The 13,186-nt window shown below is 49.4% G+C and overlaps 1 protein-coding gene across 5 annotated transcripts in view; it reads right to left on the reverse strand.

The window, feature by feature from the left end:
• GAB3 (GRB2 associated binding protein 3) overlaps window positions 1–13,186 on the reverse strand; it is a 53,403-nt gene that overhangs the window by 17,479 nt on the left and 22,738 nt on the right. For 3 of the 5 annotated variants that reach the window (XM_048959452.1, XM_048959449.1, XM_048959448.1), the window contains exon 2: window positions 136–439. In XM_048959452.1, coding sequence (XP_048815409.1) covers window positions 136–439 — 304 coding nt within the window. Of the gene's footprint in view, window positions 1–135; window positions 440–1,532; window positions 1,708–4,265; window positions 5,595–13,186 lie in introns of those variants that run through there. The other 2 variants (XM_048959450.1, XM_048959451.1) reach the window with 2 other exon arrangements.

The raw sequence follows: 13,186 nt of genomic DNA on the forward strand, positions 1-13,186 counted from the left end.
CCTGATAATCTTCAAATCAGGGTCTAGCATCACCTCAGAGCTGCTCCACGGTACGTTTCATTTTGCCCCAAGCAATGCTGTGGAAGAGCCCAAACCCACGGCAGCCTCCAGCCCCCAAGACAAGCATGGTCCTACCTGTGCCATCTTCTAAATGCCCGAAGTTGCAGATCTGGCTGATGTTGCGCACCCAGATTTGCATCTCCTCCTCAGTTTTGGCCACCAGGTAGAAGGTGCGGTAGGTGGTTCTCACGATGAAGACGAAGTTGTTCTGGAACTCCTTCTTGATGAAGTTGGGCCCCGAGTGCTTGAGCACCTCGCACTCATTGAGGTCGATGATGCGGATGGGCTTCTTGGCGTGGCTGTTCCTGTAGTACTCCAGCACGTCTGGGTTCCCACTCATGCGCCCTCTGCGCAGCACGAACCAGCGCTTCCGCCAGGCCTGCGGGCAGCACAGACAGGGCCCCATTAGCGTAGCACAGCAATCGCACGCACGCCTGCTTTTCTCTCAGGTTTTACGAGTGTTTCACTAAGCTGGCTGAAGGGTGACTTCCATCCAAAGTGCTTACTATCAGCTGGTGCTTGCAGTAGGAGGCAGAGGGCTGTCAGCTGGGAGGCCATGAGGAACAAGGCTTCTCCCTCCTCTCCCCCTCGGCCTGCCAGCATGGTGCAGCTCCTCTGATGCTTCACCTGCCTTTAGCTGCCGTGGGTGAACCAGGAAGAGATAATGCATTTCCCTCTGTGAAATGAAAATATCTGGGCCCGCCCTGCATGCTGTAGCACATAAGCTAACACCTGGCAACAAGGATCTCCTGCCCAAAGTGAGGCCTGCAGGTGACCTGCTGGTTTCCAGGGGCAGTAAAAACCTGTTAATGAGCTGTCAGCTACATCTGGAAGCCCAGAACTAACCTTATGGGAGCTGTAGTGCTTGAAGTTAAACAAGAACCTCCCAAACAGTGTAGAACAACATCTGCTTACACAGATGCTGCTTCCAGTGACTCTTAACCTGAACCAAGCCCTGTCAGCACCAGCGCCTCCTTAGCTGCTATGGCTGAAGGTATGGATCCTGTACAGGCTTAAATGAAGCTCTGGGAGGACAAAGATGCTGCATCACTTCATTAAGCCGCATGCAAGATTCTAGGAACAAAACAACATTCCCCACTTTTACAGCAGCTGTTTTAGCTCATCAGCACTATAAGTGTCCCTGTGTTGATTAGAGCTGTCACCAACACGCTTACTTCAAGCGCCAGAAGGAATCCACCCCGAGCTCAGCTCTGCAGAGGAAAGCTGAAACATGGTGCTGGAGCTTGCCCCTCATCCAACTCCACACAAATGGCACCGGGGCTCCTGGCTGCATGGGGTGAAGGGGCTCACATGCCGCTCAGGTGCGCAGGCACCATACAGCATACAGCTGGCTGCTCTAATTGCTGCAGCAGTTACGAGTTCTACAAGGAATCATCTGAACAACCAGGACCACCTCCCTGCCTGAGTGCTATTCATGTTCTCACTGCAAAGCGATTCATCACAACACAGACCTGGGCAACAGCTTGGGTTCAAATTCACGCTTGTTTTTCAGAGTGACCATTTTTAAACTGTCAGATCCAACCATCTGGCCCTGATGCAAAACAGCTGATTTCAGGATGTTTTCACTAACATGTACAAGTTCTTTCTGGGACACTCAGGGATCAGCACTACACATTTCACCTGCAGTTCCTGTGGATACACCGATGATGAAAACAATCAACAAAAAATAGCCATTAGTCAAGAAAAAGTGGTTGTTTTTTTCTCTACTCAAGAGGCTTTCTTGCAGGGCAAAGCTTTTCAGTGTTTTCATACTCACACAATATTTTATCTATAAATATATCTACTCAGCTTGGCAGTTCTTTAATCTATTTTGAAAGCAAAGGACAAATCAAAAACATCATCCAGGAACCAGAGGCTGCAGTATTTAGAGTTCTTGCAAGGCTGAATGAGTGTGCAGCAGCCTAGGGAAAGGAGTGGCTCTCAAAGGAGAGGTTGTATTGGAACAGACACAAAGCAGAATTGAAGTGCAAAGTATTGAACAAAGCAAATTTATGACCTGACCAGGTTTGAAAGAGATTTAGTCTCTGCTGGAATTAGCTGGAGGTAACATCAGATTACTGATAATTACCCAAGTTGCCCAAGATATTGTGTGGGAGCCAAAAAAATGTTCCCCCACCCAAAAAATAAAAGAAATGGAAGCAAAGAAAGAAGTGTTTATGGAGAAAATGCTTCCTTAAGTAGCTAATTCCAACAGTGGGGCACAGCTCAGCAGACATCTTGCTTTGTACAGTCCCAGGTGGAGTTCACACCTCCACCACCCTCAATCCGAGCACGGTGCATGCTTCATGCAGATGCACCGGGACAGCCAGCTCAGCTTTCCTAGCACATTCTCACCCCTAAGCAACAAGAAGAGAAATACCTTTGGAAGAAGATTTAGTGAGTCTAAAGGCCTGTAAGATTCAGAAGAACCTGGGCAACCAGTAGGAGAGCCAAAGCCACAGCTGCGCATTGTGCGAGCCAAAGGGCGGCCTGATGTCCTGCTCCCTGCAGACAGACAGCCTGAGCAAGATGATGGGAACAGCGAGTGGAGGTGGGGGGCTGCCTGGTGCTCACACTGCTGGGAGAGGAGAGCAGCACTGATGCTGAGTGAGAAACTGGTCATCACGTGTGGTCAGAGGATAGGGCTAGGTGGAAATAACAAAATCAGTGTGGGTGCAAGGGGAGGGTGAGCTACTGAGGACTTTGCTGGGGGCTGCTCCTTACCTGCTGCCAAGGGAGCAAAACCAACAGAAACTGATGAATCCCCCATTGCAGGGTGGGCACCATCTCTCCCACTTCTTACTCTATTTTACATTCTTAGTCCTACCACTCTCTTCTCCAAAATAGCTCGTTTCCATCCTGAAGCTTTCACCAAACTCTACTTGCAAAATTTGTGCTTGAAACCATTTTTGCTTATCTAGGTGCTGCCTGGCCCGGTTCTTTGCTGTGACCTGTCTCATGGAGCAGGACGTGGTGTAGAGTAGTATGAGCCTTCCTCCTCATCCTCATCCCTCAGCCCGGCTGGGGCTGCCCCGCACCACGGCTGTGCTCCTCCATCCTGGGCAGTGCTGTTTGTGAGAAGGCTGTATCAGGACAGCACAGCTGTAATCAGACAAGAGCCAGTGCCAATCCAGAACAATTTTCATTTGCCCTTCATAAGTGGTTCGGTGCCAAAAGGAAGCCGGAGCTTGTGGCGGTGCTGGTTGGGTGCCAGCGGGTGGCTCAGGTCAGCACACACTAGCAGTGTTTTCTCTATACTTCTGAATTTCTCACTTTAGATGTGGCAGAGCTGCTTCTAGAGGGGAGAGGAATGACTCTGTTTCATTTTGGGAGGGATTTTAAGAAATCGATAGCTGTCTACACACCCTGGTGTCTCCAGCATGGAGCTGAACACGGGCTGCTGCTGCACATGGGCAGCTGCTGTGCAGGAGCGCTGGAGGCAGTGCCAGATAAAACAGGCCACAAGCAAACCTGCAAGGTTTTTACCAAGAGCCAGCTGGTAAACAGGGGACAGTGGGAGCTGGGAGCCGGCACAGGAGGGCTTCAGCCAAGGCTGCCTACCTCCTGCCAGGGAACACGTGTTGGTGTGAGATAACCGGTGTCTGAGCACAAGGTAAAGCTGCACAAGGTAAATTGACTTGAAATATTACGTGTCCTGTGAGTTTTGGGTTTTTTTTCTGGTTGTAATAACAAAACACAGAATAGCCAAAAACTTTGATGTTCTTTACCAGCTAAGTTAATGCTCATGACTCCCCCACGAGGATAATCTTTACTGCACAGAGCAAAGCCACAGGGATGGCGAGGGCAGCAGGATGAGCAGCAGCCACGTGCTGGTAGTGTGCGGTCCCACGGGGAGGTCCAGTGGAAAAAAGGCCAAGGGCTCAGTGGAGAGCAGGACAGCAAGGCTGGCTTTGAGCCACACACCCTCTGAGGCCAAACCACAGGGTATCCCTGGGGATGGCCGCCAGCAAAACCATGGGGTGACTGTCCTGCAGCAGTGCCAGCATTTGGGACAGAAGATTTCAAAGAATTATTTTTAGTTGTCTTATTTTAAGGGAAAAAAAACAGAGGTGGAACTTGATATCATTTCCTATAAACGATTTCAAAGAGAAAGTCAAAATTCATACATGGACAGCCTTGTGAAAAGCAGGGTTGGAGCTGCCCACCTACAGGGCAGAGTATTAGGAAGGGTCAAAGCAGCTCACCACAGAATCCTCGTGCTCCAGGAGCCCAGGATGCCGCTGGGCGCTCCTCCTGCCAGACTTTGCAGGAGCAAAGACTGTCTGCCTGCCCTGCTGGGCAATTAGCTCAATTGCGGAAATCTGAGATGAAGAAGACTTCTTAAAGCACCCAGCCTTTCCCCAGCTGGAGCGACGGCTTTGCTATTTCAGTCCTGGCTGCTGGGCGGCGGATCCCATCAGCTCTGCATAATAAATCTCCTTAATGAGACCGCCTGCGTGCCCCTTTGCTGAGGACAGCTGAGCTCCCTGCCCATCACCCACGGGCTCAGCTTGGGTTTTGTCTCTCTTGCTTGCTGTTTCCTCCTATTCTCTGTTCTGAAGTTACCACCTTGTTCATCAGTGAGGGGCTGAAACTCACAGTTTACGGCTGGGAAAGAAAAATCAATATATATTCAATTCCAGAGAGGAATACTCCTCCTTTGGGATTGTTCCTCCACGTCCATCAGCGTGCAGCACTAATGTGACCTCTAGAGCAGAAAGAGACATTTTCTGCAGCAGTTTTTCCTCCATTATCTGGCCACTGGCGATGCTCCCAAAGGCTGATCCCTTCTTGGCTGTGCCAAGCCATGTCTTTGAGAGCTGGACTCCCAGCATCTCTCAGCACAGGTTGGTAATGCAGTTTGGACTACAATGCAATGATTTTGGGACAGACTATCGTCTAACACTCTATTTCTATCTGCTAAGCAGTGACTCACTTACTGAGTCACTTGTCTATCTGCTCATGGTAGTTTCACTATGACTCTAAACGAATCTTATTTCAGGAAAGGCAGCACAAGCTCTCCTCGGAGGAGATGCCGCAGGTGTGAAGTGTAAGGGGAAATACCTTCTCTGCAAGATGGTGCAGATACACTCATTGACTAAAAATGCAAACCTAAAAATTTCCTGGACTGTAAATACAGTGAAAGCTTCGTCATAAAGCATTGACAGTGACGTCCTTTAGAACCAGGGAGCTTTTCCTTTGTTGCTGTTTCTCATAAAAAGGAGCCTGCGGTCTGTGCAGAAAAAATGACACACACTGAAATAACAAAGAAAAAGACCCAGACTCAAATGTTGCCTGCTAACCTACACATCTTCGCACTGCCTGCTCCACATCCCAATCCATGATATTTATGGTGCTTTACATATGGAAACATCTGCAACAGAATGAGTCACTGCTGTTTGATAAACATGCAGATTCTTTGTAAAGCAAATGGGTACAGATGGGTTCAGAGGGTCAAAGGCATAGTGACCTTGAAACTTGGGAGGTTTAGGTTCTTAGAAACCTTGTAGAAGATAAGAAAACAAGTTCTGAAAGCAAAATTCAAAATGACATCACTCATAAATACAGAAAGTAATTCCACCAGTGTGTCCGTCTGTGTTTCACTGGGATCAACATGGCAGGGAAGATGGTCTCATGCGCTTTTAGAAGAGGCGTCTGTGCCTACAGGTGGGACTGTGCCTGGGCTGCCATCACTCTCAGCAGCCCATCACTTGTCTTGATGGCCCTACAAGAGGCTAGCCAGAGCCAAAGGCAGCCTGCCCTCGGCGCTGCCCCTGCCTGTGGACAGCAGTCACACCCTCTCCTACCACAACCCCTGTGCTCTCCCCACCTTCTCATTTTGTCTGTTTTTCACATCTGACAGAGATGTCAGGCAGATTGTGGTTCAGAGGAGACATCCCAGCAATAGAAGACAGCCCCAGAACGATCAGGCTTGCTTTAAAGACACTGAAGCATCTTTACCCACCAAGGCCCTCCTCTCGGCTGGGGCACGCTTCTTCCTTCCCGAGGGCAGGCTCAGCAAAGCACTCATCCCTCCTCACTGCCCCCCAGATGACACCTCCTGGCTGTTGCTCTGTTTCTGCAGGCAGTTAAGCTCCCTGACAGTGAAGACTCACAGGCTGGGCCCTTCACACGAGGATGTTTACAGCCTCACCAGCCAGCCAAGAGTTTCAGTTCCATATTCCTTCACAGCACTCTTATGTGCAGCATCTAAAATGACATTATTATTATCATCCTGAACACAGCATGAATTTCTAGAGTGCTTTCTTTCACCTTGAGCCCTGAGTCACTTGACAGCTGGTACAGGGTTGTTACACAGCACATATGCATTGACCAGTTCACCTGCTATGGGTACACCTGCTCCCAGAGCCACTCTGCGCTCCTGATGCTCAGCACGCCTGTCTCACATTGGAGCTGTGCACTCACCCCTGTGTGCTGTTTGCCTTTGGGCAGGCTGTGGTGCAGCTCTTCCTTCTGAAATCCTTATTTACCCGTGATATGGCAGAGGGCAGCGGGTAGCAGCCCACTCCTCTGGCTTACTGCCACTCCTTCACCAGCTGCAAAGCAGAATCCTGGTTTCTTGCGATGGGTTGGGCTGGGCTTTTTGCAGAAATCAGTTAAGAACAGGGCAAAAGAAGAAACCAACACATTTTCACAGGCCCTCCTGGGTTTAACATCAAGACTTCATTTTCTGTCAGCAGAAAAGGGGCCACTGAAACCTCATGCAGCATAGCAGGGATTCCTACAGCTGCATGAAAACTACCTGTGTAAAACTTAAGTAAAAGCCTGGAAACCTTTCAGATCTTTCTAAATTGTTTGCAATAAATTCTTTAATACCGACACAGTAATGAGATAGCATCTTGCCTAGAGGTAAGTTCAAGTTCTTGGAAAGGCTTTAATCCAAAACTCTTGCTCAATCTGAAAGGATTTTTACGAGGCTCTGCGTGGATCCTTGAGATCTTACTACAAGCAAGGCTGCCTGCAGGTTGTTCAGGGACTACGGTCATATGCTGGATGGCTGAAGATACTCAAGTCAAAGGACTTTCTGGTTATTTTTGGAAGCAAACGTAGCAGAATGTATACAGTGAAGAGACTGAAGTTTGAACAAATTTTTAGCAAATTTGCTAAACTAATAGCTTTTATGGAAGAGCTCCAAAACTCCCCTGCTAAAGAAAGAAAAACTCGCCTTGGGGCTAATCCTCGTCCTTGTAAGTCACCAGCACAATGTAAATACAGATGTGCAAAGCATTTATTGCCCAGAAGGAGCTGCAGGTTCCTCAAGCCTAGAGATTGAACCCCACCTCTGGCTATCTGGAATCTCTCTCTTCTCTTCTACTGAGAACTGGCAGTTTTCTTAGTATTTTTACACAAACAGAACAAATTTTGCTGTTTCACCTTGTTAACTGAACATGTGGTGTGAGGTCAGCAACAGTCATGCAGCCTATCTATAACTGTCTGAGCTCACATGATGCTACGGCTCTGAAGAGAAGGAACATAAACAGGAAATTGGGCAAAGTGACTCTTTTAGTAGGGGACCACAGCACCATTTTTTGGTGGTTTTTTTTGGTAACTCAACTCTTTAACAACACCCTGCTGGATCTGATGAAGAAAACCAGAGTGGCCGGCATGATCAGAAAGAAAGCCACAGATGTTTACGCTGCAACACTTCTGCCCAACGATGACAGCATGGCTCAGTGCAGGGATGGGCTGGTGTCACACACATCTCCACATCCACCGTGGGCCAGATCTCTTGTGCACCCACATCAAACTCCCCACTTCATGCTGCAAAGGTTTTGACATTTGCACTCCGTTTCTCTCCCAGAATTGCCTGGAGCAAGGAAGAGTGAAGGAAGAAGCAGCAGAGCGAGGAGGAGGCCACATGCATGGGAGGGCTTGTTTTGGGGAGCAGGCCAAGAGCACTGGAAACAAGAACCAACCTTTCTGATGGAGATAAATAGAAAAAGAGAGAGGTCCAATATCACAGCAGTAACCACCAGTGCCCAGAAGAGTTCTGGACCCTGCTGTGTGAGGAGCGCTAGTTCCCAGTAGATTGGTGCACTCCCTGTTTTGCAGACACTGGAGATCTCTGCTAGGATCTATGTGCTGGCTTGCAGTCCTTCCCATGGGAGCCACCGGCCTTTGAGATGACATTTAGACTCTATTGAAGTAAATGGCAAAGCTCCCATTTGCTTGGAGAGGGCCAGGTCCTCCTCTTGACAGGAAGCACTGAGAAATTGAGAGATTCCCAAAAATGGAAACACGAGCTGAAGGAATTATCCCAATAAAGAAAATCTGTCTCGGACCGATGAGCAGCCTTTCTATCAGTTACATCAGACAATGAACTCGCTGCTTGTGGGTCTAACCTGGGTATGCGTGTTACACACCAGCTGCCCCCAGCCCCAACTTTTCTGCAGCTGGACTGCAAACGTCTTCTGTATCACGGCAACAGAGGCCCTCCTACAGCTGGGTGCTATCTGCCCCACACTGTAGTAAAAATCATAACTGTACTTAAGGGTATGCTAAGTGTGTGGGTGAAACCAAGTGACACACATGGGGCTGAAATGCACGGGGCGAGCTCTTTCGCTGTGGGTGTGTGGGGGCTGAGCTGGGCCAGGCTGAGCCGCACAGCGCTGCAGGAGGACAGCTGGGTTTTCACCCAATTGCTCATTTCAAAGTACAGTGTTAGAAAGCCAGTGCTAGGGAGTTTAGACATCTATTTTGATTGCAGTTCTGCTGTTTTCAGCTGCCTTGCCATCAACTACATGGCTAGTTTACCCCTCGGTATTCTGCTAGGCAGCGGTGCGTTTTAAGAACTGGTTTTCCTTCTTTTTTAAAAGCTCTTCTAAATTAATCTTCTCTGCTTTACATTTCACAGGAGACTGAGCTGGTTCTTAGACATTTTTAGAATTATTTTTTTCTTTCTCCTTAGTTTGTGGAAAAGTGGTCATCACTCATATGGCTCATAACACACAACATCTCCTGCCCATCATTTTTTATTTTAAAATACATAAATGTTAGGAAAAATATAAACAGAGCTCCCTGTGCCAGGTTTTCTTTTGTTTGTTTAAGAATCCTCTCGGAGCTGTCGGAGTTCTTCTGTTGCTGCTGCGTCCCACGTCTCCTCCCAGCAATCAGGGTGTGCAGGGCGATGCTGCAGGCTCGTACCTCAACAGCTCGAGGTGTGCATCACCAAGTCAGCTGGCTCCAGTCAGCCCCAGTATCCAAACAGCCATCGTATAAACTTGCCATGCTTTGGGGCGAGCTGCACATTTCTTTGCTCTGCAGTGGGATGACGCTGCTGCCTGTGAAATTCTGCAGACCCACGCATTTTTTCTCACTGTGCTGCTTTGCTCTCTGCCAGCCTCACATCGACACACAAAGCGAGGTGCTCCAGAGCTGGCACTGCTCCCAACTTGCATCACTCATTCTCAGTCCTTTTTCTTCTCCCCTCCTGATGCGGGACGTTCAAGCTGCGAGCTGCAGATCAGTTAAGTTTCCTCAGACCCCTGTTAGTGCAGTGCTGCAGCCTTGGCTCATTCTGAAGACATCTCTGTGCCCTTGGCTAGCACCTCTGCATGGTGCTGCTATTCATTTATAACTCCTGAGCCACACGGTCAGAAAGCAGCATGGCAAATCCAGCACCAAGAGAGTATTAAATGTTTATCTTAATTTGCATGCCTTCTCAAACTTCCCTTTCTGAACCCAGCGATGAAATCACAACATGTTCAGAAATATTAAATCATTTCCTCAGCCTCTGAATATAACGGGCTGCAAAAGGAAAACAATCACATTTGGCACGTTGTATGCTTTTGCCTCAATGCTCCGAATTCTGGAGTGCCTTCATGCTGCAGATTTGCACTCTGATCACAGCAGCTCTGAAAACAACTATGTGCCGTGATTTATTCCTAGGAAATCCCCAGACTTGCCAAACAGCAGCTTTGCCTGGAAGCCTGAGTGCCACAGCAGCACCCAGACCAGCCATGAGCCCAGGGTGCCCCAAAGCTGCTTCCTGGCCCTGGCCAAGGGCAGCAGTCAGTGCCCTTCAGCCTGACCATCCCTGTGGAGTGGAAAGCCAAAATTCACCATGGCACTAACATGACAGGGTTCCAACCTCCCTGCTGCAGCTTGCAGAGGATGGGCCGGTTTTCCTGAGCAGGTGCCTTCTCTGTGGGGTTACATTCGGGCAGTCGTCAGTATTTTGTAATGCAGACTCTGTGTGAGCGCAGCAGGAGTGAAGCTCTCTGCCAAACTCCACGAAGAGTGGAACGGTTTGGGAGTGAAAACAGATTTCAGAAACGAAAGTTCAGCTTGATCTATCAGGAACAACGTGCAATTAACGTTCTCAACAGTATCTCAAATATGAGCAACGTGGGAGAACGGTAATAGCTCCCTTTCCATCATTTTTCAGCCTGTCAGAGCACTGATCTACTAAACACCAAAAGCTAAATCCGTAGCAAATGGAAACTGGTAAACTGGGAGGCAGGCAGCAGTGGTGTGCAGCTTACCCAGACCCCCTCCCCCTTTTTTTTAGCAGTAAAACTATGAACAGAGAATGTGCTTGTGGGACAGTGAAATAGGATCAATGTTACTGTTACAAAAGTGAGGACAAAGAGCCAGCTGGGTTTTTCCACAGTCGTTTTCAAAACTACAGTGTTTATTTCTGCTTTTCTGCAGCTTTTCTCTCTTTTCTCATCCCTTCCCTATCCCCTCTTTCATGAGTTTATGCACGTCAAACTACGCCCAGAAAAGGAGGCCACCGGCCAGCTCTCAGGATGGGGATGCTGCCTTGTGCCTTTGCACCACTTGCTGCTGGTCCGGGTGCCAGCAGCACTGTCACAGCGCTTCTTCCCCCCAACCCCAAAAGGAGGCACCTGAAGCACGCTCGGCTGCAACTCCAGCAGCTCTGTTCTCCTCTGATGGGGAGGCTTTGCCAGATGGCTTCTTACTGATTTTAAAGTCATTCTCTTCTGCCTAATCCAGACAAAATTTCTTAAATTCTCAGATCCAAAAATGCGCAGTCCAGAGTGCAGTCTGCAGCACTTGCATGTGCTTGAGAAGGAAGTGAATTTAAGAGCGGCTAATGCTAATGCTGACGCTGTCAACCTGCACTGCTAAACAGGATCTGAAGTGAAATTCAGGCGAGCTCAGAGTTCCTCTGTGATTTTTGAAATCATATAACCCCATTTTCAGTTTTTAAGTGCTTTTTGTTTCATCTAACTCCATGGGAAAGAGCCACGAAGAAGGAGAACGCAATAGCACAAATGCTGAGACACCCTTGTATACTGGATCTGCCCAAAGCACGCAGCAGATGACCAAAACCTCCTGGTGTTCCACGGGTGCCACTGCTTCCAGAACAGTGAGGAATGAGAGCACAACTCGTCCACAAGTCCGTGTGGCCACGCTCTGCCCTGCCTGGACTCTCCCACTTCTCCAAGCAAAATGGTTCAACTACCAAAGGTTTCCCCCACTCCCTTTGCTGTCAGCCTTCAGCAGCAGCACAGCTGTGCCGCTTGCAGGCAGCAGCATGCGGAAAGATGAGGGCTGTGTTTAAACAGGGCTGGTGTCGGGGGTTATTGTCCTAGCAGCAAAGCAGAAGTAGGTGACTGTGAGAGGTTTCAAAAGGAAAGCTAAAGTGAAAGCTTAAGGAGACCCAAACCAGCAAGAAACTTGGAAAAGCAGGAATGAGAAGAAGGACAAACAAAACAGGCATGTGTGGGGAGAGATGCAGTGCAGCATCACCAGGCCCTGGCTGGTTGTTGCGGTGTTTGGTAGAGTCTTCTTGCCAGTGCCAAACAGAAAGGAAAGCAACACAACAGGAGGGAAGGGGTTTCAGGAGGGAAGGTGCCATTCCCGAAACCCTGTGAGGACAGCAGGGATCGACAAGAGATTCCTTGTGTTGCAGTAGGGACCAAAGCACAGCCTTCCTGGGTCTGGACAGACCGGGACCACACAGCCGCTGCTAGAGAACGACCTGGAGCCCCAGAAACCTCCTGTTTTGCTAGCACACTGTGAGCGTAGGGAAGGAGCTAATCAGGACTTGTGCTAATTGCGCTGCCTCTTGCCGGCAGCGGGTGGGGAGGTGGCTGGGAGCCAGCAGCAGGGCGGGTGGGCCTGCAAGCACGCTGGCTCCCCTGTGACCTGGCTCCCCAACCCGGGGGCTGCACTCCCCTTCCCCTGCTGGGCCTCCTGTGGGCCCAGGCCGGCCGTGACCGAGCCCCCAGAGCCCCAGTGCCTCAGCCCTGCCCTGCAGGGACGCAGCTTGCTCCAGCTGCGCTGGGGCTGCTGGGATTACTGCTGCTGGCACTGCTACAGCCTGGTGTTTTTTGACCTTTTACTCTTCCAGAGATAGAAATGGGGTTTGTCTGAGGCTTGGAATAACTTCCTGCGATTGTGCTAGGGAGGGCTAGTCTGACTTGCTAGATAGCTGTGTCTGTCGGGCTGGCTTAGGAATGGAGAAGGCCTCAGCTCTGTGTCTGGGCTGAAGACAGATTTAAAAGACCCCAAAGACACTGGATGTGCCTCAGTGAAAAATAAGCAGACAGCAATGCATGCTGTCCTTGGTGGGGCAGCGGGGCCTGGGCAGCCATTAACAGCCCCTAAAGCAAATGGTGTCCCTACAGGGATGTTTATTCCTCAGGTGGTAATGCACAAATCCTTCCCAGATCAGTGAGGTACATGTGCTTGCACGTGTGGCAAAGTAGATAATGGCTTGAAAATTGATCCTTTGGGATGATGTGAGCAAATTGCATTGTGCAAGCCTCCCCCCCTCCTCCAGCTTTTCCCTACCACAGTCTTCTGTGGCTGCAGCAAAGAGCTGCTCTGCTCTCATTGCACCTTTAGCAGCTCTTGTGCATCTTTCCATTACATTCCCTGACTTTAAAAAGCAGCCTTCATGAGCAGCATTGCAAGTCAAATGTGTTCAGCTCACCATATGGTTGAGGAGGTGAAGTAGCCCAAGGCCTGTGCTGTGCTGTTGTTCTGGCACTGTGGGGCACATAGGAGAAGGCTGGAGCTCCTCTTTGAACAGTGATGGAAGCTAGTGCCTTCAGTCTGGTAAACTTGTGCGCCAGTGGGAATCCAAAAAGGACTTGGTGCAGATCTTGTGTGGCACTCTTTGATGGTCTTC

This window comes from Lagopus muta, chromosome 13, assembly GCF_023343835.1.
Source record: "Lagopus muta isolate bLagMut1 chromosome 13, bLagMut1 primary, whole genome shotgun sequence".
NCBI lineage: Eukaryota > Metazoa > Chordata > Aves > Galliformes > Phasianidae > Lagopus > Lagopus muta.